Source organism: Pipra filicauda, unplaced genomic scaffold (assembly GCF_003945595.2).
Source record: "Pipra filicauda isolate LSUMZ 115617 unplaced genomic scaffold, ASM394559v2 scaffold23_size5868930_pilon, whole genome shotgun sequence".
Taxonomy (NCBI): Eukaryota; Metazoa; Chordata; class Aves; order Passeriformes; family Pipridae; genus Pipra; species Pipra filicauda.
Genome location: NW_024104354.1, coordinates 4,061,859 through 4,088,486, shown reverse-complemented (window position 1 = coordinate 4,088,486; position 26,628 = coordinate 4,061,859). Strand labels below are relative to the sequence as shown.

At 40.3% G+C, this 26,628-nt stretch overlaps 1 protein-coding gene across 14 annotated transcripts in view; it reads right to left on the bottom strand.

Annotated features, from left to right (window-relative positions):
• The window catches only part of PTPRK (protein tyrosine phosphatase receptor type K), a 397,788-nt gene extending 372,143 nt beyond the window's left edge, over positions 1 to 25,645 (bottom strand). For 12 of the 14 annotated variants that reach the window (XM_039381750.1, XM_039381752.1, XM_039381751.1 and 9 more), the window contains exon 1: positions 25,132 to 25,572. In XM_039381750.1, the coding sequence (XP_039237684.1) occupies positions 25,132 to 25,243 (112 nt within the window). In that variant the 5' untranslated portion in view covers positions 25,244 to 25,572. Of the gene's footprint in view, positions 1 to 25,131 lie in introns of all 14 variants that reach the window. The other 2 variants (XM_027751912.2, XM_027751826.2) reach the window with 2 other exon arrangements.
• Positions 25,646 to 26,628: the final 983 nt, after the last annotated feature.

Below are 26,628 nucleotides of genomic sequence, written 5' to 3'. Positions count from 1 at the left end.
AAGTGTGATTAGAAGCAGCAGTCTATACCTCCATATAACATTGTCAAGATCAAGAAATAAGAAAACACGATATAAAGAATGAATCTGCAATGCTGATCATTTACATCTTTAATGCCAAAGAATAATACTACACAAGCAATTCCAGTGGAAGGGTATAATTAGGATAATATATCTAGAAGAGGTAGCATTTTCAGTCTTTTATGAAAAACAACTCACTAAGCTACAATGACAAACCACAGATTTGCTTTTACAAAAATAATCCTTGGTTTCAAATTTCTGAATAAAATGACTGCAGAAACCTTCAGACAGGACTAAAGTCATCCAGAGGGATCTCAAAGTTACCTTGATTTAAAAAATTAAATAGTTTCACTTCACTTCTGTCAATAGCCTGTCCTTTTCAAGTCTTTCAGCATGAAATTAGTAACATCAGTAAGAGACTACTTCCCTATTTGCCTAACACTAAAGGAGGACTACTTAGGAAGAAGAAATGCTATAGGAAAAACACATCCAGCATGCTGGCATACTAACTATAGCACTCTTATGCTTATAAAAGGTTTCCACATTCTATCCAAGAAAAGTTACAAACAGACTAAGTACAAAATAATTTACAAAAAGGGAAGCATACATTCTAAGTTAGTCCAGTAAGGAATGTAGATTTGATTACCAATTCTGACCTTTTACCACTTGAATCATAGGAGAAAAATAACTTCAGAACTACAAGCATGCAAATCCCTTTAAAGTAATACTGTAAACTTTTTGAGTAGTTGAAAACAAATATTAATAAAATGTCAAAGAGGCCACAGGAGACATAACACAGGAAGCATGGGGATGTTTTCATAGAGGAGGCTTGCAGAAAATACTGGCATTTAAGTTGGCCAATCCAGCATACAGCTGAATATGGGAGGATACAATTTTTTGGTGTTCATCTAGGACTGATGGCAACAACCATTGCACAGTGTTTCAGAATAAAATAAATGGCATTCTTCCCCCAGAAGTGGACAGAGGATTCTGGAGGATTTCCAAGCTTTAAGCTGCAGCTATAACTGCAGGGAGCCCAGGGAAACAGAGTGGGCACTTCACCCTTTCTAACCAACAGCAGGCAGTCAACCCAAGCTAAAGCCTTAACTCTGAAGCCCTAGAAAGCTACCCAGACATGTCTGATGAGAAAAAGATTGAAAGAGTTGTCAGTAAACAGAATGACAGATGAAGGGAAAACCTAGGGGCATGATTTAACATTCATCATCCTTACCTAGTGGCCACATCGACCTTGGCCTCCACCTTTTGTGCCGGTACTCACGCTCACCTGAGCCACAAAGCCAGGGATCTGGAGCTCCTAGGATCACCTCCTGTGGCACAGCACTGCTCCTGGCCCTCCCTTACTGTGGCACCTCAGGGGATAGGTTCCTGCCGGATTATCAGGCTGGACTGGCAAACCAAGAGCAGGCAGGTTCAAGTCAAGGAAAGGGGAAAGAGAGGCACCAAGAGAAGCATCAGTTCAGGTCAGCTGCCAAGGAATCGACTCCTAACCCTACCTCACGGAAAACTAGAAAAAGAAAAACTGCTTGCCATGTTAACTCAGATGTGTTAGCATTTTTAAGTTATTTAGACAATAGTCAAAATCTACTCAAGCATGAGGAGAAGTAAAAAAAAAAAATCCTTACTTCCACATTCCATTCAAAGAAATGAAGATTGAAGACACAATTACCATAACCACTTACTTTCCAGAGCACTAAACCTGTATGTAAAGTTCAGCCTAAACTCTCATGACATCCCAAAGCTACCATGAGTAATACTACCTTCCATAGCTCAGAAGTCAGAAGCTTCAGCTAGACTCTTCCCACTTCTTTATCCAGTGTCTTTACAGGGAAGTTGGTTACCACCCTCAGAGCTGGCGAGCAGGAAGGTCACAGAAATACTGAAGGAAACAGGCAAAAGCACAAATCCCTGGTGCCAGGGCAGTCTCATACCTGCTGAAGTTTCTGTGTCAGAGGAACTCCAAGAACCTCAAGCACCTGCCTCCAGATGCTGACAAACTTCAGCCAAGCTGGAAGCAACCCTCCAATAAGTCCCAAAAAATGCACTGTAAAACCGGCTCCAAATTATACATTAGGTCAGACAAATCTATAGCTACATGATGGAGTTCAACTTGCAGTTGATTACCCTAGAAAAGCACAGAAACATAGCACCTGTATACAACAATTTCAACTAGCCAGCATGAAAAGTAACCATTTCAGTTTACTCACTGTTTCACTCCTGCTTTCCCTTCTGTTTGCATTAGTGAAAGCAATTGGAATGAGTGCTCAAGAATTAGAAGACAAAACAGAGCGGAGGTGTAATAATAATCAAATATGCAGAAAATAAGAAAAAATTATATAGGGATACATCCATGCACTTTATTGAAAACTTTGAAAATGGTCCTTGTCTCATGTAAAAAGTGGAGAGTCATTTTAAATTCACAAATTTGTTACAGAAAGAGGCACATATAGTTTCAGTGAAAACAGGTATAACAACCTTGCAGCACTGCTTTGGCAATCGAAAGATTTCTTGTTTAACTAAGATGTTCCTAGAAACACAAAAAGGGAAATAAAGTACCAATGTTCCTAAACGTAAGCAGATTTTTTTTTTAGTTTTTCATCTAACAATGCCAAGTGCTCTATAAAATTGCCTCTCTCTCTACATTAGAAGCTAGCCTGAAAACAAAAACATTCGCACTTCTCATTTCTTCCCCTCCTTGTTTAATCTAGAAGTACATAATATCCATAACACATATGGCTCTGCAGTGAACTGTGACTTCAACGTACTTACTTGACAAGGAAGAAAGCCCCAAGGTCCATATTTGTAGGAATAAAGCAGATCATACTAATCTGGCTCTAGGAATTTCAAGACTGGTATCATATTGCAAGTGGCTACCCACTTGAACATAATTTCTCCTTAGGTTTTTCTTTCTACTTGAATTGCCAGCAGTGTTAACGCATCCAAGCAGCACATATTAACAATATAGAATCCAAGGAAAGCTACAGATCCTACAAAGAACAATCCACAATACACAAAATTACACAAATACACAAAACTCCAATACACAAAACTACATTGAATTTCAATTGATCTAGTTTTGACATCCTTCTAAACAAACCAGTCTTCGCTAGCAAGATGGAAGCCTACACACTATATTGGAAACTATTTTACAAATGAAGTCTTAAAAGTGTAAAAATTTTTGTTTCATTCAAAATAGTAAGCCAAAAATGGGATAGATTTTTCTTGGGAATGAGAAGTTTTAATTGGAAACCACAACGTTTATGCCAATTGCTTTGGGTAGTCCTGAAGTATTCTCTGAATGGAGTTGCTTAAGTTATCTAAGCACAGTCAGTTTAAAGAGAATAAAGAAAAACCCTTTAGAGTTGAAGCATTTTCCCAGAAATTCCAGGAAACTGTAAAACTTTCAAGGATGTTCAGCAAAACATAACACTGGCATCATTTAGGAATGGGATTCAAAGGTCTAGACCAATAAGTAGCGTCTTAACATTGTCTTCATACTTCTTTTAAATCATGGAGAGTGGGAAAAACTCAGAATTAAAAAAAAAAAAAATCAGCATCTTGCTAAACACAATCTCCTCACTTTGGTGCTTCCATTGTTTTGGGCTTCTCATTCTTTATTTTCATTGATATTGTCTTTTTCTATTTAAAAAGCATTTGGATTATCGTTAATCCTGGTTTTTGAATGGCAAGGAGTCATCAGGAACAACATACTGTACAAAAAAAGTAAAAAGCTAAAATATATCTAGATCAACAGTACTATCACATCAATGGGAGATGTTAGCAGCAACCAATGGGAGAGAGGATCTTTTCCCCCATCTGAAATGGCTAAAACTCATGATCTTTCTCAAAGCAAAACTTGAAAGCAAACATTTGTGATTATCTGCATATTTGCCCTCAGTGTCTATTTTACAAGTTGCCAGTCTTGTGCAGTTTTCCAGAGTGTGCATCAAACTCTTCATCAGACTGAAACTACAACATGCAAAAGAGGCACAACAAAGCCAGACAGCACACAATAATATATACATGGGATATGAAAGTGGGAGCAAAGCCCTGCAATCACAGCAGTCTCAAAGATTAGTCGTATGTAATCCTGAACTGAATGCATTTAAAATGAGAGACTATTCCTTCAAATATGGTAAATACAATATTAATTAATTGACATTAAGAGTGATCTTTACATGTATCAGAGACCAGATTCATATCTCACCAGATTATTTGACTGATGGGTCAAATAAACCATGTTGTCAGGGGGGGCAGGAGGGGTGTTGGGTAGGGGCTAGGCTTAGGCTTGGAGCCAACACAGCTGCACCCATGCAGAGCACAGCGCAGGGAAAGCTGTGTGGCTGGGCTGTCAATAAGGTCCACCTGGTGACCCGCCCACACCACATCCCCTGGAGCCCATAAGTGGCTGTGGCACCCCTCATTTTGGCTAGGGGGACAGTGAGTGGCATTGAGCCAAAGGTCCTGTCTGAAGGGAGCAGCCACAATAGCCAGAGTCTATGAATAGACAGGCATGAGGTCTCCATCCCCCTTGGCCTCTGCCCTCCTGACCCGTCAAGATGTGACCTTCATAGTGGTAACTATGTTTCTCTCCTCTTTTGCTGTCTTTATTCTTTCCTCTCAATCTCTTTCCTTCCTCTTGTGGGCAACTTGTCTGTAATTCACTTAAGTTGTGATGTTTCACTTAAGTTTGGGTTGGTGTTTTCCTACTAACTTGCTATTAAGTGTAACGCTTCTGTGAAGTTGCAGGTTATTTCTGTTAAACCCTTTTTGCCAAAACCCCTATTTTCTCACCAAATTAAAAGAAATCTCTTAGAGAAAAATGTGTAATTTTTCTCCGGACGTGAACTCAAGGCACCAAAGAATCAAAGGCTTTGCAAGAGGTTGTGTGGGCAAAATCTCTTGGAGCCTGAAATAAAAGTGTAGCTTGGAGCTTCTAAACTGGGTTGTAACAACATGTAGCGAGCATCACATGACAGAAGGTGTCTTGTCCATAGGGATTGCTGAAGAATTCTGTGACAGCTAAGCAAAAGAGAACCCAATCTGCTTTTTTAACCTTCTAGTTAAGCACTAAGCAACACAATAGCCAGTCAAAATCATTTACTTGGATATTAAAACTGTACACTGAACCTACACCAAATTACTACAAAATTTTGTACTGACCTTCTACAAAACAAAGACTGAAGTTTTGGTTGTTGTAGGACCAGCTCATAGTTTTGGTAAAAGGATAGGATTTTAGGATCATAAACAGTTTAAAGTTGAATGTTTCCTGCTAAAAAAAAAAAAAAAGTGCAGCATGATTAGCCATCTTAGCTGCAGTACCATTTAGAATGAGCTTCTACCAGAACTAGTGAATTAAGTCACTAGGCAGATGGAGAAAGACATACCTGAAGACATACTCAATGCATGGTTAAAATTAACACAATGAAAGGAGCTTCCTTGAAAAATACATTTTTTTTTTTTAGTTTTTAAAAATTAGATTAAAAAAAAAAGAAAACAAACCTTACACTTCTAGAACAAAAAATTCCTTCTGTTTCAGATTCTAAATTCAACAAAAAAGTCCTCACTCATTTTATCACATATTAAAACAAACATGAACAGGTAAACTACTTTTCCCAAATACCAAATAATCTGAATATATTAGCTTAAAAAGTTTTGACTATGAATAAAGCTTGTTTCCCAAATACTACTATACATCACATCAAACACATCATACACAAAGGTGCCATTCTGTGGGTTGTTTGAGTTTGAGGGTTTGGGAAAGGGGGTATGTTTTCCTTGGTAAGCAGCAGCTTGTTTCTTGGTTTTTAACCATGAGAAGGTTGCCTATAATAGAGCACACAGCTTCAAGGAGACTTAAACTAATCCCTTTCAGAATCTGCCGACACAGCACTCTCACTGCTCCAACTCCCACTGGATTTGGTTAAAGCAGCCAAAGGAGTTAAGTCCCCCCCTTTGCTATGCCCACAGAAACTGGGAATGGGAGCTGGGGAGGTCACAGCCCAGCACATCATCTGTACTCACCAACCCCTCGGCAGAAGCACGGCTGTCAACTGTGGTCACAAAGGAGTGGACACACTTCCCTCTCTGTGTTGGTTTCAGGCTCTGATAGGGATCACTGGAGCAGACAGTCAAGGATAACATTTTCTTAAATTGCCCCAAAACAGATCACTGGATGCCTAGGGGACCTTAGCTATCGGAATTATTTCTGAGGCTAAAGCCAACCCAGTCTCAATGAAAGCCCTGCACAAATGACGTATCACTCTTGCTGATATACCTTTATGCCACAGCTTTCGTTAAGAGACTGTTGTTTTGTTGCAGACACCCCTTTATACGTGTTGCCTTACTGATATCCTTAAAAGCAGCCTTGTCCTGAAAGCTACCCCGTATACACAGCTCAACTTGAATAAGCAAAATATATCATCTGAGTTCATTCTTCTTCTGGCATAACTCCACTGGAGAACATGAAAAATGTACCTCCCTGATACACCGAGGAAGAGGGCTTCAACAGGGCCTTCAGAGGCTTCCCAAAAGAGAAGGATAAAACAGAGGCTCAGTGTTAAAAAACAGTGACTTGAGGTTTATGCTCAGCAGAGCAAAGAAGGGCTGAATTATATACCTATCTTATTTTAATCTTGACAACAGTGTTTATGTACCATAGGATGAAACATTGGAACAACGAAAATTAGTCTAAATTACTTCTGAAGTAATTTTATTTCACTTGGAAAAACTTGTGTAGACTCTTTTTCCAGAATTAGCCCACTTTAATCCAATTTACCCTAATCCATTCCTAAGGTGAATTATACTAAACTGAATTTTAATACGACGTTTTAATACTGAATGAAAGCAACCCACACAGAATTTTAACATGATTTAACTAAACTGTTTTAAATTCATTTTTAATTTGAATGTGGCCTTATTGTCACATATGGACACATCACCTTCAGCCATGCTTTGAAAAAAGGCCTAACAACACAGAGCACTGTATCTACAGGAATTTCTGTGCCAGTCAGAAAACGTCACATCAGGTGCCCTCCCAGATGGAAAGGCAGTTTCTCACTTGGCCACCTCCTTTAAAAAGTCAAGGGTTAAACAGGCATGAGGGGTTTCACCTCAGCAAGTGCTAAATACAACTGTGAGATGCCTTTTTTGTGGAACAGTTGAAATCACATGGAAGAACTTAAAGACATCCTCTTCCTAGTAGAGCTATGCTTACCAAAGATTAAGCAGTTCAGCACCAAACCCTTGCTGTCTTAATGCTTGACTTGCAAGGTAACTCAAGTTTATAAGTGAGTCTGCATTAAAACCATAAATCTTGCCCAATTCACATAGTTAGAGGGAAGAAAAATAAAAAAGGCAAAAAAAAAGTAAAGTGCATGTGTTTCTGCAAACCCACTCCTCATCTCCAACAAAAACTTATGGAAGTTCTTTGGTACTGGGCTGGCTGTGAATGTATCACTTCACATAAAATAACAACAAAAAAAATCCAGTCTGACTGTTCAGAGAGGGAGCAAAGGTTATGAAAATGTCTCTCTGGAGCAGAGACCAACCAGCCATTCTGCCAGGCTGGAGCATTTTCAACCTGCATCGACCTGTTCCCACACCCTATGAAATTGCAGCCTACAGTTCTACTAGAATCAAAGAAGTGTTGCTTGTAAGGCACTTCTGCAGGCAATCTAGGCCAAATACACCCTTCAAAGCAGAACTATCACCAACACTATAACATCAGCCACAGCTTTGTCTAGCTGAGGACTGAAAGCCTCCATGGACTTAGGTTGCCCGAGGCAGTGTGTTCTGCTCCATCACCCTCCTCCACATGAGCAGTGTTTTATAGTACCCAAGTTGAGCCTCCAAAGCTGCAATTTGCATGTACTGCCATTTGCTGTATTATTTGCTGCTTTGTCATCTTCATAATCACTCTTCAAGTTCTTGCAACTTCCTGTTAAGATTATCCCCTTACTTTTCATCTTGAGACCAAAGAAGCTGAGCTCCCTTCAGGTACCCCTTATAGATCACACCATCTAGGTCACACCATCCAGGCCCCAACTTCATCAACCTTCTCAACTTCATCAGCTTCTCAACAGACTTCAGCTTCCCATGTCAGACAGACATGCTTTCTTGACCTGGGAGAGGGTGAGAGTTACAATTCCCAACAAAATACTGCAGACGTACCTCACCAGCACTGAGTAGATGGGGACAACAGCTTGCCACAATCTGCCAGCTACACTCGTCTCAGAGCAGCCCATGTGCCATTTGCTTTGCTCACAAAAACAAACAAACTAAAAACCCCACAAAAGCAGGCAAACCCCACACAAGTACTCAGCCAGCTATCAACCCCAAATCCCTTTATTTCACGGCCATCACCCAGCCACTATGCAGCCTGCACCCACAGGTATTCCTCCTGGTGAGACTGGCCCATACACTGATGTTCTTGTTCCAGATGCCCTTCACAACTCCGTTCAAAATTAAATTATCAACCCCAAACTATTCTGGCTTGCAGTAACATACCATATGTCCTTATTACCACAGCAGAAGACAGAGATGCCATGACTCACTTTGTAAATTGTGCCACTTCAACAACAGACAGTCCCCAACAGAAACAGGAACACAGGTCATCCTCCATTAAAAAACTGGCATTGAAAATTGAGAGACAGGAATGAGTAGTAGCACAGGCATTGTAACTATAACATGAATTACAATTATGCTTTTCTTTTGAGTGCCTAGTGAAACACACATCTTTGATAGTTCACACGACTTCTAGCTAAAGTAAACCTATACATCTGAAAGTTTTGATGCTAAAAATTGGGGACGCAGGGGAAGAATGAAAATTTTTCTCCATCATCAGATATCCCCAATGTGTAACCAAATATATCTCATCTGGAATTGTATTTTGAGCTGACTAGTTTTATAGACTTTTACCTCTCTGACTTCTAATATTTTGAGTAAGAGTTGGCATTTAAAGGAAAGTGTCACTCGTCCTAATAAATTCAAAGTAAGCACACACCTACCTTTTTTCTGAAAAAAGATTGTGTGCTAAATAAAAAAAAAAAAAATAAATTACACAGTTTTCTAATAGATAAATATAAACTGTGAAAACTTTGCACTTCCCTCCTCCTAAAGGGCAATCTAACCTCTGAAATTCCATGCTTTCAGGAGCTATTGAAATGACAGAGGTAGAAAAAACTGTCTCATATGTCAATAATGACACCGATCCTCCATTGCTTAATCAGAAATCTGATCTGCTTATTAGTTACTGTGTAAGAAAGAGGATTAAATATGAGAAGAGTGAACTTGCCGCAATTTGCTTTGCAACATTAATAAAACATTCAATAGTAGTTTTGTTGCTAAGTCTGCTAAAGTAAAATGTTCAAATGGCCTTGGAAGAATCTATTTGACAACAGAGCATTAGTCTCTGAAATAAAGCCAAGGCTTTTTCCTATCCATGTCCTATAAGATATCTCCTTGGTATGGTGAATGCATGTTTATCATTTTTCCAAATCACATTCTCCTTATTCTGTGTGATATTAATCTCCATGGGGGTGGACATGTCTGTGAAGTGCAATGGTTCATCTCCCAGTTCTGGTCAATTCTTGTTTTAATCTCATTTCCAGATCACAGTCTTCACACATACTGAGATATTAATCTCCATAGGGGCAGACATCTCAGCTGGCCTTAGCACACAGCTCCCCCCCTTCTGGTCAATTTTTATTTTAATTCTAATTTCTTCTGATTCATATTCCTCTTTCAGGTTTAATATATTCTACTTCATTCTTCTCAACAAGTCTTCCCTCTCCCTTCCCTGCCTCTTTTCAGAGGTTTTCACAGGAAAACTACTGGTTTGATTCCTTTTACCAACCATTAACCTCAAAATCATTGTAGTATAACTGATGTTATTGCCAGGTGGAGATGTTATTGGTGTCATTGTTAACAGGCATTATTACCATCAACACTACTTGCAAACACATTGAGAGTGCGTGCCTTATTAAGGACTAGTTCTCTCAGCGAGGTGTAATTTTGCGCAGCCTCGTTTTTATGTACTTTCACTCACCCATTGCAGGATGGGATAACCCCACACCTATGTAACAAACTAGGATATAAGTTAGAGCATAAGAAATTAAAGCATAATGCCTTATTGTACCCTTTCTGATTGACAATCAAGTCTCTGGGAGTACAGTCCTCTTTGTGCAAAATGAGGGGTGTAGTACAGCAGAAATCATAGGAACATCATGAGCCTAAAATATTTCAGGTATCTCAAATAAAAGTCTCATTAGGGGCAACAGAATCTCAGAGAGGAAAACAGAGATCTTCAGCTTGCATGACATCTACCTCAAACATTTTGAGACCATATCTTTGCTCTTTACGCCGACCATAGAGCATTATACGAATATGGTATTTAATCTCACTATCTAAACAAACTTTCCGTTTTCCCTGCAAGGTTTGCTTCTCTGCCTTGAAAACGCTCATCACTAAATTAACACTTCATCATTATCTTAGTCTCCTATCAGCTCACCACTTGAAAAGCCTACTAGTCATATATTAAAACCACAACATAGATACATGTAGAAAGGGCAAGAGACGTGATTTCAAAAATATTGCTAATTTTTCAGAGCACGTTTCTCTTCAACTTCTTATCCCACTGATTTTTATATACTCTCCTGTAGGGAGCCTTTCTAATGTTCTACTTTTTTTTTTTTTTTAATAAGCTGTACCTGTCTAGGGAATTTGGTTCAAAAGAGAAGGAAAATAAATGCCCTGATTACCTCTATTTACCATTAGTTTGTTCCTCTGCACAGTTCTTGTACACATGAACTTTGCCACCACACTCAGAGAAGAACAAACCAGAAACTCCACATCTGAAGTGCTCTGACACTTCTCAGGGAAGCTTGGTTCAAAGTTAGTAGACTATGTACCATGAGATCCGTAGGAACACAAAACACCAGACGTGATTAGCCTACAGGAAAAGATCATGAAATCTGAGGTACTCCTGCCTGGCTGCAGGTTCCGTGTGTCTCACATTTCCTAATGCTTCAAGTCAGCATCTATTGCACCAAATTGCTTGTCAACGTAGATACAGCCATAGTCTTTCTAAGACACAGAAAAACAGAATTGTCCTGAAAGATATTAGTGTCACAGATAAAACGGGCAAAATTCTTCTAATTTCCTGCTGTAGCAGTTCATAAGAGTCCAAGAACAACATACCGTGCAGCTAAGTGTGCAGACAACCCTACCCAAACACAGCATTATTTTCTCTTTGGAAATTATTTTTTAATGTTTATATTCACAGCCATTCAAGTTAAAAGCTTAAATTAAAAAAGGACGCCTTCCTACTTATCCAAGCCTTCAATTCAAAACTTTTTGGAAAGCAAACTGAATCACACTTCCGAACATTTATCCAAGGTTTGATTTCATTTAATTTTACCATGCATTTGCACTGTCATACATAGTCCTTATGGCTGTCTGTCTGCTAGGCTGCTATCTTCTGCAATCCATTAGCCAGTTTTCAAACACTGATTATAGTTCCCCATTAAGAATATCTTCTTTGCCTGTACACTTGATCTCCTGCTATTATAACATTTCATCAAGCCAGAATCTGTAAACTGTGTCTGAGAACAAACTACTCAATGTCTTAGGTAAACTGATCAATCATATATGAAAGAAACCAAAAATACTCCAGGGAACCTAGAAGTATTTATATATTTTACCATGTATAAACACATTCCTCAAACAGCCCCTGGGTCCACTTATGAGCTATACATCAATTACTGAACATTTACATAGAAGATACAATCATCGGTAGTTTATCTTTTATACTGCTAAAGGCAAATCCTCTTAATTACAACTTATTTAGACTGAAATTTTTAATATGTGCAACTCTAATGTTCTTAATGTTGTTACACTTTCTCTACTTTTTCCCCTGACAGATGACAGTAATCCCACTTTTTTTTTTTAATTGTGTTCTCAACTCAAAAGTGTAAGGAAATAGCAACTTCTCTGGGCCTAAACATAGCCAAAGTAATATTTTACATAAGAAGGACCCATTTTGCTTAAATACTGAGGCCACATACTGCCTTCTCTTTCTTAATTCTTACACAAAGAAATGCAAATTTAATCAGATGCTTCATTACTACAGTGGGGATACAGTAAACAAGCAGATAAGAGAGAATATAAAAGAAGGTCAAGAAGAATACTGTGATAAACAAGACACAGTCATCTTGGATGCAGAATGTCTCAAAAAAGGATTAGGAAATAAACAGAAACCAGTTTTACCTGGAGTCCTCCTTGACAAGGCCTTTTTAATATAGTATACTAGAAGATAAAGGTACCCTGATCTGGGAGTTTAAAAAACCCCACACCAATAAAACAAAAGCTGAGCAGAAGCATGGAAGAAACTTGAGAATTACCAGGAAAATTAAAAAAAAAACCCTCCCTACTCATAGCTCAGAGCCATGAAATCTTAACAAGAAGGTATTCATCCCACAGGCAGGTATGCTGGTTTGTTTTTCTGTGCTGTTTCACCTGGTGATGCTGTCAACATAGAGCATGAGTGGCATTGTTTAAAATTTTATGTATTGCTGCCCACACACCTACAACTGTCAGTGTAACAAGACAATGATGAAACATGAGTTATTCCTAAAGCACCAAAAGCTGAAGAGCAAGAACAAGGATGGCCTTAACTTCCTTCCACTCTCAGTCCACATTTTGTGTCTTATCAAAAAAAAAAAAAAAAAGGCCATCCTCCTCATTGATGGCACAGTTCTGAAGAAACTCATCAACTTCAAGAATTTCGCAATGGATTTACAGACCCTTCCACCCTTGTTTAATTTTACACTTTCTTCTTCAAATCTTCTGTTTTGTTTTCATAGCTGAAAGGCTGCCACCATCACAGGACTCAGTCCTGAGCCACAAGACAATAACTGAGGTGACATGGAAGAATATGTAAGAAGATCTGGGATCTTTATGTTTTAAGGGGGTTTTATTACAAAATTGTGATCCCAGGACCTACATTTGTCCTTAAACCAACAAAAGAGCAGTTGCTTTTCCTTTAAGAGAAGTCCTCTAAAAATAAGTATTTGGAGTTCGATGACATAACAAGAAAGAAATAGTGCACTTAGGCCTCCCCTCTATTTCATAAATCAAATTAAGACTATATTATGTTATTCCCATTTTCAAAGTGGTCTTCATGGCAAAAAATTCTTCAAAACTAATTTCCACTACAGCTTTGTTGCAGGCACTACAAATGCAGAGACGTGGAAACAGTATTTGGTAAAAACTTAAAAAACTGTCTATTCGGTAAACAACGTCAGTACTGCAGTGGACCTCAAGAGTGAATAAAGTTCTTATTTTATTCCAGAGATAAATAAACATTTACTAACTTCATTCACTTGTTCCTGTGTCCTCTGGGGACTGCCTAATATAGAAACTTAGTAAATTTGAGCATTTTCTTTGGCATTTGTTTCAGTTGCTAATGTTGGGTTTGTTTAGGTTCACAATGCAAATGCTTCACATTTAAGTTCAGTAGGGGGTTTTTTGTTGTTATTTTACTCAAATATTCACTTCCATTTCTAATTCTCTTAACTTCATTATCATAGAATAAGACTCACCCATGGATTATTTAAGGTTGCTTTCAGGTGACAAGTGAAGAATAGTTGTTTGAAGAGATGAATGGCCAAAATTATTTCCCAGAAACACAAACTGTCTAGTACTTGTTTTCATTCCCATTTCCATGCTTAAGCAAACAGAGAGAGATATTTATACTTAGCATCTGGATACCATCACTATGCAAGCAAAGCAATCCAACAGATTATTTCAGTACTCCTAGGGTCTGCAAACGTCATTATTAATCACAAATGCTAGTTTTTCAGGTTCACAGCCTCATCACATAGCCCATAAAGCTCAGACCAAAGATTTTAAAATACATGGCTTCTATCAACCTGAAAGTAATGTACAGACTCCCCTCTTCTGAATGCTCATAGAGAACATCTGTGCAGTCTCTCTAAATGAGAGCATAATCTTGCCCTTCCCAAATGCTGGTCACTTTACACAACTCCTGGTTCAACAGTTGACAGAAACACCAATAAATCACCAAAAGAATTGAACATCCAGAGTATAAACTTAAAAAAAATACAGATAGGTGATCCAGAGGAATCAATCATCACCAAAAAAAAAAAAACTGTTTAGTAAATTTACTTCAATGCATTTAAAACAACTTATAAACTGAGTCTAATGGTTAACTGCTGCTGTGCAGACAACAGGATACACAAACTGGCCAGGAACTCACTCATCCCTGGAAAGAACTGCAGACCTGAAAGCACTTCATGCCTTCAGCATGACTCATAAGGAGCTGTTAACTGCAGTATTTAACCAAATCAGCATACAGGGATTTCAAAGGAAAGGAAAAAAGAAAAAAGAAAAAAAAAAAGAAAAAAAAAAACACACAAGAAAAAAAATGGGAAAAAAAAGCAGTAGGAGTAACACACCACCTAAGAATGCAACACCTTCCCACTTATGCAAGGTGAATCAAAGCATTAAATCATTGAACTAACTTTATGAAAGGAAAAAGCTAACCAGCTTGGCTATTACTAAACAAATTGGTTTAAAAATATTAACTTTTAATATTTAAAAAGAAAAAAACCAATTTGACTGACATCTTCTCACTGACAGCTTTCAGCTGCCTAAGTCAGAAAAAAAAAAGGAAAAAAATAAAATTAAAAATGACAAGAGAAAAAAAAAAAGTCTTTAAATCTTTATGACATTACACCCCTCTGTTTAGCCTGTGTCTACCAGGGAAATTGTACTCCCTTTCATTACCAAGCTTCATTTCAACTGATTCAGAAACCCAAATTATCATACACTAAGGGTTTTGGTCTCACCTGCAAATAGTCTTTCTTTAATTCACACTTACATATGTACATATGTTATAGCTTTAAGTACACAGAGCAAATAGATGAAGGGTTTTCTTGGGGGTGGGGGTTGTGAATAGTTTATCACACTATCTTGAAGAAAAGGTGGCAAGAAAGGAAAGCCAACCCCACAGATATTTACAAATACAAGAAACTTAATATAAATAGACCTTTTGCACTAAACAAGACCACACACACAAAACATTCACATGCTGAAGAGCTGATAAGCCTGTGGAATGAGTTTGCGATTTCTAGTATTTTCACGAGTTGAGTCGGGACAGATTACTAGTAAAAACTAACTGCAAAAAGAATATTTGTTGGCTTTTCTGAATTGAATAAGGAAAAAACTGAAAAGACCATTTCATTACATTTCATGTATGAGTGGAAAGCCTCTTTAACTGGAAATTTTCTAGCCTGAAAAGTGAACGTGGAATGCACCAAACAACACTGTCATGTCAACAAAGACATGTACAGCTAAGGAGTTAAGCAAAGGAACACAGAAACTTCCTGAAAAATCTAATGATATTTATACTGATTAACCATTTTTGAGTAAGGAATCTCATATACTTTGCCTCCCCCTTCACTTATGGCACAAAACTTTAACATCGACATAAAACTCTTCCAACAAAACACAAGGACAGACAAGGAGATTAAAAAAACTGGGGGGAGGGGTCAAGGAGCATGAGAACAGTGGGAAAATGATAATCCACTTCTTTCTACAGGGATGGGGGAAGGGATTATGGGAGCATTGGGTAGTTCTGAGTTTACTTGGAGTTTTTTCATCTACTTAACATTATTTTTAAGTCAACACCATTATCTCGTCTTTACAACTTATGACAAATCACAGTGAAAAGTTAACACAACAATGTTTGGCATGTATTGTCTACTTAAAACATATGCAACATGCAGATTTAAGCATACTAATTTGAGAGGTATTTTTTTCAGGTATCTTCTACAATTGTAAAAATGCATTTCTTCAAAGGAATCAGGAGTTGAACAAAATATAAAACTGCCTTTGGTATTTTGGGTTAGTAGATTTTAAGAAATCGTCCCTTCAAAGCATTTTAAGTACAGTAATGGCAGTCAGCACAGAGAACTTATCTCTGCTGTATGAAGTCACAAACTTAGACACATTTCTTCAGCACTCTCATGTCTGATAAATGCTTTCACATTTACAAAGAACAGGCAAACAGGATAACACTAGGAAAACTAAGACATTTTGATCTTACTCCAGCCTAATACCACATAGAGATGATAACCATATAATGAAGTGTCAAAATATCAAATGAGAGCATTTTTCTAATGGACAACTCTCCACCAGGTCTTATAATTTTAATTTTTCACTGTAGGGAAGAAGACAAAAGCAGCCTAAAATTTCAAAGTTTTTTTTTCTTTTTTACTTAAAACCATAAATCATTTTAAAAGAACAGATATCATAACTGCACTATAGAACTCACAAATAAACACAACCTCTATTGGGAAACAGTAATACAAAAAAATAGTTCAAGAAGTCAGTTATCCAGTCAAAAATTTAACTCTGAGCAGTTTTGAATTCATTTGAACTACAGTCACAACTGTTCTTCATAGTATTTTTCTGTTCTGGTTAATATTCATCAGTCATTTTTACTGTTACAGAACAAGTGTTTACCTACAAAAGAAAGCATACAACTCCACCTCAGAATAAATTGAGTAACCAGTGTGCAATAATTAGAATGAACATAGCATAATTTAATTGCAACAGAACTTGGGTTTAAAGTATTCAATAGTGTCTCATAAGTCAGTAGAATTAATTTTATGACACGTTAGTTGAGAAATGGCTTCTTTTGCTACTCAATAAATATAATCACATGTTTTTAGTAAGTAGTAGCAGAAGTAAATGACGCTCTGACAAAATGAAGGGTCCAATTTTTCATACACTGGCTAACAAAAATAAGCTCATATTACCCTTAGTACTGGGAAAAGAATTTAATTTTTTCACAGCACCAATCCTGAAGAAATTAAGTCCCTCAAATCTTTTACTGAGGCATATACTTTGTGTGCTATTGTAAATATGAGCTAATTCCATAAACATATGACCTTCTTAAGAGAACAAAATGCCTGACAAGCCCATGCACAGCCCCTTCTAGTTTAAAACAAGTTTTTACATGTAAAAAGTTAGTTCAGGCTTATGGAAAATACTGTTGTGGGTTTGGGTTTTATTTAGTTTGGTTTTGTTTTGTCCCCTCTGGACTATTAGACAAGCAAATCTGTTTTATACCTCATCCACACAGTGTTTTGTTTGTTCGCACACCTACCATTGAGTAATTTCAGGGGGGGGAAATCAAAAACACAAATCTATAAGGAAATATAGCTATGCCAGCAAAAAACCCTAATGCAGTCCCAGATTTTAAAACTACAGGAAAATAAGTTTATAATTGCAGCCTATTCTGCTTGAGAAAGTGACTCCAAGTAATCAGTACAAAGTTGCCTCATTGCTGTAACATTTGCTGTGACTTTTGGGAAGACCTCCTTCCTTTTGGCAGTGGCCAGCGTTGTTCCCTGTTTTATAAGGATACTCAGCTGTTTTTAACCAGAGACTATTGTATCACTTATATGTCATTTATTACTCTACAGTGGGTCTTCCTGCTATATGTTTATGCTATGTTCCTACCCTAGAGTACAGATACGTTTTACAGATGTTGCAACAAATTTTCCTGATCAAATTCCTCACCGTCCACCCAGTGCTTTAAGGATATATTGCCTCTGTGGAGGCTCAATTCTACAGTCTCAATTCTACAACCACTTTATCTGTCAACAGTAGAAATTATCTTGGTTAACAACTTCATAGAACTTTACATGTGCGGTCTTCCATAAAAAAAACCAAAAAAACAAAACAAAACAAAACAAAAACTCTGACATAATTTCACTGTTTCACTACTAAGAAATATATTAGATCCTCTTGGATATTTTAGACTGTTTAAAATAAAACAGTGCAAAGGCTGTTAAGGTAAAGATTTGGCCATGACAAATCACAAAATAGATATGGTTAGATCAACAAATAAATGGTTCTTAACTGAAATACATGTAGATATTTGTGAATAAAAACTCTTAATTTCCACAGTAATTAAATTTCACTAACAAAAAGCAAACCTAAAAACTTGTTTCACATTCACTGATCAGTACTTAGCTTTTACCTTTCAAAGGATAAATGAAGATTATTTACAGAGAAATGTGTCAGATATTAAGTCAACTAAAAGAAGTCCCTTAAAAGAAGGCGAGCAGCTTTTTGCTTGTTCATTTAAACAGAGCATTGAGTTGACAGAGATACTAATAACTTCTTGTTCAGAAAAACACTTAAGTAAGTTTCTATTAATTTCTAATATTTACAAAATGACTACAAAATGCAAACACAGCTTTCAACTATATAGCTTCCTGGTAAGAGCAGACTGTGACTCAAAACTACACATTAGCAATGCACTATAGGTGACTTCAGATTGGGTCATTTGCATAGTTTTAAACTACTAGTTTAAAGCCACTTGTAGTCAAGGTTTACCAGGAAGCAGCACAAGGTAAAGGCCTATCTGACCTACAAAATCAGTACAGCAGGACTTTACTGTCAGCCAGATGATACAAAATTTTTACCAATGCCATTTACCGCTCCTCAACTGGCTCACCCTGGCCTTTTGAAATCATGGCCATTTTTCTTCTTCTACCCATATCCACATGTCTTATGACCTATTTAAACACCCCACAGGATGGGGAAGGACAGATCACACATGGAAAGATGTGATTCCGAACCCAGCTTTAAACCAATTCCTGCTGTGCCCCAAACAGGGTGTCACAACAACCTCATAATCCTTATTTATACACTTATGTAATAAATGCCTTAGCTATCTATTATAACAAAAGAACACAGTTAAGTCCAGTTTACTCAAAGATGCATGTCAGAAACACTAGCACCCTGCCATCGGTTGGTGTACAGTCAGCCAGAATGCAGCATCAACCACCTTCACCCAGTCTAATCCCTCCAGCTCCAGGGGGGAGCACTGGGCCTCTCTTCACATCCCAATCCATGCTCTCCTGCCTGCTCCTTGTACTTCCTTGGGTGAACAAAGTGCTGGCATGGTGAGAAGAGCACACAGCCAGTGTGATCAAAACAGTGCCACATTCACCTTACATGAGCTGTACTGCAATTACAGCTGTCAAACCAAGCCTTCCCACTATAAGCCCTCATCCTCCCATACATCAAACTTAAATGGCTCCACATCTGCTAAAAGGGAACTAATCCCAAGCCCCCATCTTTCCTTCAAGAAGATTCACACAAAACTATAACAACTCATCCACAGGCCACATGGTGGCCAGATCTAGCACAGGCAAAGACCAGAGAGCTATTCAAGTATTAGAAATGCCCCCCTCTGTGGCAGCATAATTTAAATTAGCTTAATAGCATTGGCAGATTGCAACTGAAGCTGCAAATCTGAGTGCACACTTCTGGGAACAGCACTACAAAGGCATCTTTTCATGACAATGCTAAGCTTGACAGATGGGATTCCACCAGCACATGAAAACACAAGGTGTGTCCTCACTGACTCAGCTATCAGGACTAAAGTGATTTTTTTGGAAGCTTCCTATTACATATTCAACAGGATGTTTGTTGCAAAAGGAAGAGTAGAGATTTCATCAAAATAGATGCTAATGTAAAGCAAAGCTGACACTCAGTCACATATCCAACTCCTGGGAGGTAAGATGACCTAAAGGTCTACCAGCTAAAGCAGTCATACAAAGACACCATAAAGACTCCACAGCAAGAAGCAACTCTACAGCAGTGCTGCAGATCTCTCTACATGTTAATCCAGATACTGTCAATCTTTACATGGAAGAGGATAAACTCTTTTTAACTCACTTGTATTAACAAGAGCATTTCGAAAAGAGGAAGAGGCAAACCACAGTGGTAAGCGTTAACCAGGTATCTCTCCCAAACAAGGCTCTTCGAGAGCCTTGCTTAAAAGTTCTCCACCCTCCAAAAGGGTGGACTCAAAGTTTAAAGACTCTCTCCTTCCCAAGGGTCCTGCAGTCCACTGACACAGCCACCCCACAGTCCATCATTTAACTGCAATATCTTAACTTTTCAGTAATGAAATGGGTAGTTCCATAAAAGTGTCAGCTCAGAACCAGAAGCGAGATAAATGGTCAAAAAAGCCAAGCATATGACAGGAATGATCACTATCCCTATAGATAGGGAACAGAACAGAAATCATTATTAAGTGCTATATAAATACATCAGGCAGCTGTGTCTTGGGTACTCTGAGCAATGTAGAACTGGAACAGAAAGAGAAGAGAAGAGAAGAGAAAGCTGATAAAGGATAAAAAGAAGATATGGAATGGTACCTTCATAGCAAGTGGCTGTAACTGGACTTTTCTGACTAGAATAGTTGAGACAGGGTGGAAAAAATCATGTGTGGCATGAAATGGAAGAAATGACTAATCATCTTTTAATACAAGAGCTAGGATGTGTGAAATACAACCAGCAATTTTAAAAACAAAGCTTTTTCTACACAACCTATAGATTCCTTGCCACAAAGTGAGGCAAATGCTAAAAAAAATCCAGGCTGAATACATCATTAGGCACGATCATGGTTACAAGAATCCACTTACAGTATAAAACACCAACACATTGTCTCTGTGGACAGACAGTACTCCAAAGAAGTCACTCGCCTTGCCAAACACCCCTTTCCCTGACTGCCCATCATCAGAGACTGGATACTAGGCTAGGTGGACCTCTCACCTGATCATGTGCAGATTTCCCCATTCTGATTCTTTTATTTTTTATTTTTAATTATCATAAGTAGATCTTAAACAAGGGCATGCCATCTGCCCGGTTTAAGATGCACTGTGTACATCACTACCAAAGTTCTTCAGCAGTACTGTGATTTCTCAGACAAAAGGGACTAAACAAGACTTCTGGGGTCATCATGTTCTGGGTGCTTCCAATTTCATCTGAATCAGTTAAGTTCCACTTAGAAAATTTATATTGATTTTTTAAATGTAATCTTGCATCTGAAAATACAGATAAACAAGTGATCTGTGAACCAACAGTGCCATGGAAGGAGCTGAATATATAAAGGAAAGGAAAATATTTGAGAAGGAGGGGGTGAAAGCAAGAAAGCAATGTCATCTTTAATTTCTCACATTTTCCATATAATTTTCAATACATTTTAGCAGCTTGTTGGGGGGGGGGAAGCTACTGAGAAGTCTCTTATACATACACGCCTACTTACACCAGTGCCTCCTGTATATCACATGCAAATTGTAGCACATTCAAGGAAAAAATAAGACTGAAGCAACCTTTGCTGTTCTGGCAGCAAAGGGCTGATTTGAGTTTAATTACTTTCAAGTATTTTTAAACATTTTCAAAAAGCCCTCACTTTCTCCTACTACATGATTACAAATAATAGATATGCTTGTTATGATTTTCATATATTTCTCTAAGTATATTTAATGACAAATTTTTATAAAACAAATAACATCTACTTTATCATATCAAATTTCTGAGTTATAGCCAGCCTTTGGGAGAGAATCTAACTATTTTATCAGGGGAAGGAGAAAATATTACCCTAGAAATATTTACTCTTGTCTGTTTATTTGTGACAATAACGACTTTGCATGAGAAAGTCTGAGGAATACCTACCCTAATAAATTACTTGAAGTTGTAAAACATACAGTTCTTTTTATGCTTAACTATCCTATGATCTGAAATATCATGGTTAAATAGCTTCAGATAAGCTCATGCATTTCTACAGTTTTTATCCTCATAACTTTTATTTAGTATTAAAAAAAACCCACACACTTGCACAGACACCATCAGAGGCAGTGCAATGTGTATTTCTATGAGCTAGTTGACAAGCCAGCAGCATTCTTCAAAAAATTTTTTTAAATATTTCCTTGGTTTTTTTTTTTTCACATTTGAAAACATGCAAATTGCTAAAAATAATATTCAAGAAATATAAGTTTAAAGTGATTGAGTTGTGAAAACAAGCTGAACTTGTTCTTTATCAAACTGTAGGAGTTGCAGATGAAAGAAGGTGCTATATAAGGAATATAGCTAGACTTCAACAGAGAACACACTGCCAAAACATTTTGGCCTAGATTCTGACAGGCACGCACCCAAGTTGAAGGGTCATGGAAAGCAGCGGTGTAAAGAAACAACCTACAGAGACCAGAAAACATTACACTGAGGATTATGGCTGTGTTGGGGCAGGGAGGAGGTAGGTGGAGGAAGGGGGGACACACAGATAGAAGCTGCTCGGGGTTTTGTTTGCTTGGGTTTTTTCTATCGAAATCTGTGGAGAAAGACAAAAGATACAATATTTCAATTATGTGCTAAGGGCCGGAGAAGATATACAAGCACAATTTCTAAGACTGCAACAAATTACAAGATGTATCTTGTTCCTTTTCCTAACTTGCTGCTGCTCCTTCTCATTCTCTTTCCCAGAATATGTTAGGAAGAAGAACGGACAACAAACTATCCCACACAGCTCCTGAAAAAGGCCAAGAAATTCATACTCTATAATTTGATTAGACCCTTAATAAACATGTCAAAATTTTAATGAAGAATTCTGTATCTGGCAATCTTTCATGCTCATGAGTAGTACAGAGCATCATAAAGAGGAAATAAAAGTCAAATTACAATGCGAGAGATTTGTGAAAGGTCCAGCGTGAATTAACAGCTTCATAACTGAAAAGAAAAATTAACAGTTTAAAATTCTTACAACTCAGACAAGAAGACTATTAATAAAAAGGAAGCTGACAACTAGTTAGACGTAGTTTAACCTGGAAAAGTACAGGCTGTAATATTAAAGTGAGGAGTGGGAAAGGCAGTCAAAAAAAGATGATTGAAAAACAGTACTCATGTTAAACAGCAGAGATGACTAGGAAGAAAACAGATGCTCCAGTGTGCACTAAACACAGAAATATCTCATTGTAGGCTACAGAATGGCTCTCACTGGAACAGACATATGAATCCAAACCTTTGTGTTCTGCATTCACTAACACCGGGATAAAGATGTCTCATCAACAGGATCACAAACACACACAGACACACACTTCAGGGACTGGCTTAGAATAGGAACAAAAACAAAATTTGTGTTAGTTATCAAATTCAGTAGGGCACAGTTCTACTTGCAGATATCAAATGTATCTCATAAAAGCCCAAGAACCATACCTTAAGCTGAGTACACTGAAAGAACCAGCTACTGACAAGTCTGTTTCGCTAAAGCTTCAAAAAAGTCTGTGTCTCCAACTAATAAACCTCCAACTGGTACAGTACTCCAGCATTTTTGATACTTGGCAATAGAAACTAAAGTCTCTATCTGCTGCCATGCTACACACACACATACACACACACACACAAAATCTCATGTTTCCTAGATACAATTCTTCAACTCTTCAACAAGCTTCACCTGCTCTGGTCAGAAGGATATTCAACATTCTTCTCCACTTACCTAACACATACCCCACGGTGCCAACCTGACTGCTTGCACTTGCAATTCTAAAATGGGCTGCATGCCACATTTTCAGCATAAAATATCACAGACCATATAAGTTATCAGAACTTCCTACTGTTCTTACACCAGTGAACAAGCTCATAAAAAAAATCTTTACGTAAGTGTTACCTTTGGTGTTAACATTAGTCTGACGAGTCAGAGTAAAGCAAAAATCACTGGTCTGATTTCACTATGGTTTTGAATGAAAAGATATTATGCTTGGGAATATTTTGTTTTACCTGTTCCTATTACATACCAGCTGCTATATGGTACATTTCCCTTCCTGTGGTAAAGGGCTTGTAGGTGCTTACATAATTTTACAATTCTGATACTCAGACATTAAATTATACACACCGAAGTCAGACACATAAGGAGGTATGTAATCTGTTCAGACCAGCATTGCTTCAGCACATTTCTTAATCAACGACACATCTCACATGTCTCAATTAAAAACTAATTTATAGGAGAACCAAGAGGAAAAGAAAAAAAAAGCCCCCTAACTACACATTAATCCTTATGAAAATCATGCTTCGAAGTCTCATGAGTGCAGATACTTTTATTAATGGCAGTTTTCAAATCAGTATCCTATGATAAAGGCTTCAAATGCCTGTCGAATTAATGCACCCGGTGCAATTGCAAGTACTGTTTAAAAGGGGGGAGGAGGGGAGGGAGCGGGAAACCAGAAAAAGAAAAATAAGAGCCTGAAGTCTATTTCAGCTAGTCAACTGGTCATTCGCGTGATACTTCACACCGTAAAAAATAAGAAGAACCCGTTCACGACAAAGCTTCACCCCAAGCAACCGAAGGGTTCTTCATAAAGGAGGAGGTGGGGGTGAGGGTCGGGCACACGACCCCCCACTGCCCCGCATCGCCCCGGCACAGCACAGGAGATGCTGCCTCCCCTCTCTGCCCGAAGCGACCGCTTCAGCCCCGGGCTCTCTGCCCCGAGGTTCTCCTGGGGCCAACAACTCACTGCCGCACCGGCCGCAGCTCCCACCGCCCGGCCCCAAGGGCTTTAATTCCGCAAAACCCCGTGGCGTGGGCCGGGCGGGGGAAGGGGCAAGAAATTCTCGGCTTTTAAACAAAACAGACGCCGGCCCTACATACTGCTTTCCCTCCCCTTTCTCGCCCACCAATCTTTTTTTCCAGTGGGAAGGGGGGGATCCCGCTGGCCAGCGGCAGCCCTTGCCTTCCCGCCCCACGCCTCGGGGCGAGGGGAGCGGCCGGGGCGCCCCGCGGGCTGCGCCCCCTGCGCTGAGCACGGAGACGCCGGGAAAAGTTTGAGCAGGGAAAGGGGAGAGAGCAGCTTCGGCTCCGCCGCCAGCACCGCCGGCACCTGGGAGGCTGCCCGGGGGGGAGAAAGAGGAGGAGGGGAGGAAGGGGAGTTTGTGAGGTGCCCGAAGCCCGCGCTCTGCCCGCCCCTGCAAGCCTCGCGCCGGCAGCACACGCGCGGGTCGCCCACCCCGCCGCACCGCGCCCCGCGGAGCGGAGGGGATGGAGGTGTGGGGCGGCCCTTCTGCAGCCCCACCGCCGCTCCTCGGGGCGGGAACCCGGAGCAGTGCCACCCGCGACCCCCCGCAACCCTCTCTCCTTCCTTTGCCGGCGCGCACCCCGAGCACGGCGCGACCCAGCCGCGCCGCCCGCCCTTACCTGGGCGCCGAGCAACAACTCACCTGCGGAGAACTGGGCCCGGGCCGCCCCGAGCAGGGCGGGCGAGCGGCCGGCCAGCAGGGCGAGCGCCGCCAGCAGCGGCAGCGAGGCGGCGGCGCCGGCCCCCCTGCCCATGCCGACTTGCGGAGAAGTTTCTGAAAGAGGCCGGAGCTGCCCCGGCCCGCGGCGGCGGGCGGAGCGCGCCTCGCCCGCCCCTTTCGCCGCGGCGCCTCGCCAGGAGACCCCCGCGCCGAGGGGCGCCCGCTGGCCCCGGGGCCGCCCGCTGGGGCAGCCGTCTGCGGCGCGACGAGCGCGGCGGCAGAGGCACCGACTCCCCTCGTACTCCGGAGTTACTTTGCTGCTGGGAGAACGGGGCGGGAGGGAGGAGCCGAGAGCGCACGTCCAACCCCCGCTCCCCGGCACTTGGCACGGGGAATGTGGGACTCCGGCCCGCAGCCCGGCGCGGGCGCAGCGGCGCCCGGCAGCGCCTCCTGCTGCAGGCGCGGGGGCAGCACCGGCTCGGATGGGATCGGCGCTGCCCGGATCGTCTCAGTGCTGTCCGGCCGCGCTCGGCTTGGCTCTGCTTTCCTTGGCACGGCTCGGCTCGGAACGGCTCTGCTTTCACTGGCACGGCTCGGCTCGACACGGCTCTGCTTTCTCTGGCACGGTTCGGCCCGACTCTTCTCCGCTCACTCTGGCACGGCACAGCCTGGCTCGGTGCGGCTCGGCTCGCCTCGGCTCGGCTCGGCTCAGCACGGCACAGGAGCCGCTACCGGTGGCTGTGCGAGCCCCTCGCTCTCGTCCCCCCGCCTGGGGAGAACCTGCCTCTTCTGTAGGAGAAGGAGGAGGCGGAGAGGGGCGGAAGGGAAAGCGCGCCGGCTGAGCTGGTGGGGCGGGAGGTCGGGGCAGGGAGCGCGGCCGGGGGCGGAGGGTCCCGGGTGCTGGTTACGAGGGAAAGTCCCCCCGCCCCGGGCGGGATCTGCTGGCTGATCCCGCTTTTGGAAACGCGTTATCGATCGGGTGACAAGCGTGGAGTTATCAGCGCACATCAAGCAGCCTGGCTGTATCCTCGAGTCAGGGTTCACGTTTTTGCTTTCTTTGGCAACACTTGTCTGTTTTCTAATGCCAGTAAAGGCTCGTTGATCGGAATTGGAATGGTAATAAAGAGTATTGCCATTAATGCTGTCATTTCCACGTGTAATCGAAATTCGACCTTTCAGACAGGTCTGTGTGCAGCTGTGAGACTGACACCCGTGGTTTGAGAAGCAGAATACTCTCTCCCAGGTATGCCCTATAACAGCCTCGTTTTCTGTCTCTGAAAAAAAAAAACAAAAAGCATTTAGAATAACAGATCAAACCACCAGTGCTGGAATTTCTGTTTAAATAGGCATAATTTCCTCCAATTTTTTTAACCTATTTTTTATTAGATTTTCTTTTTTCATGACAGCTTGTAATTAGAGACGTTGTATAATGATTACAAATGAACCTGAAACCACTGGAAACTCGCAGGTTTTATTGCA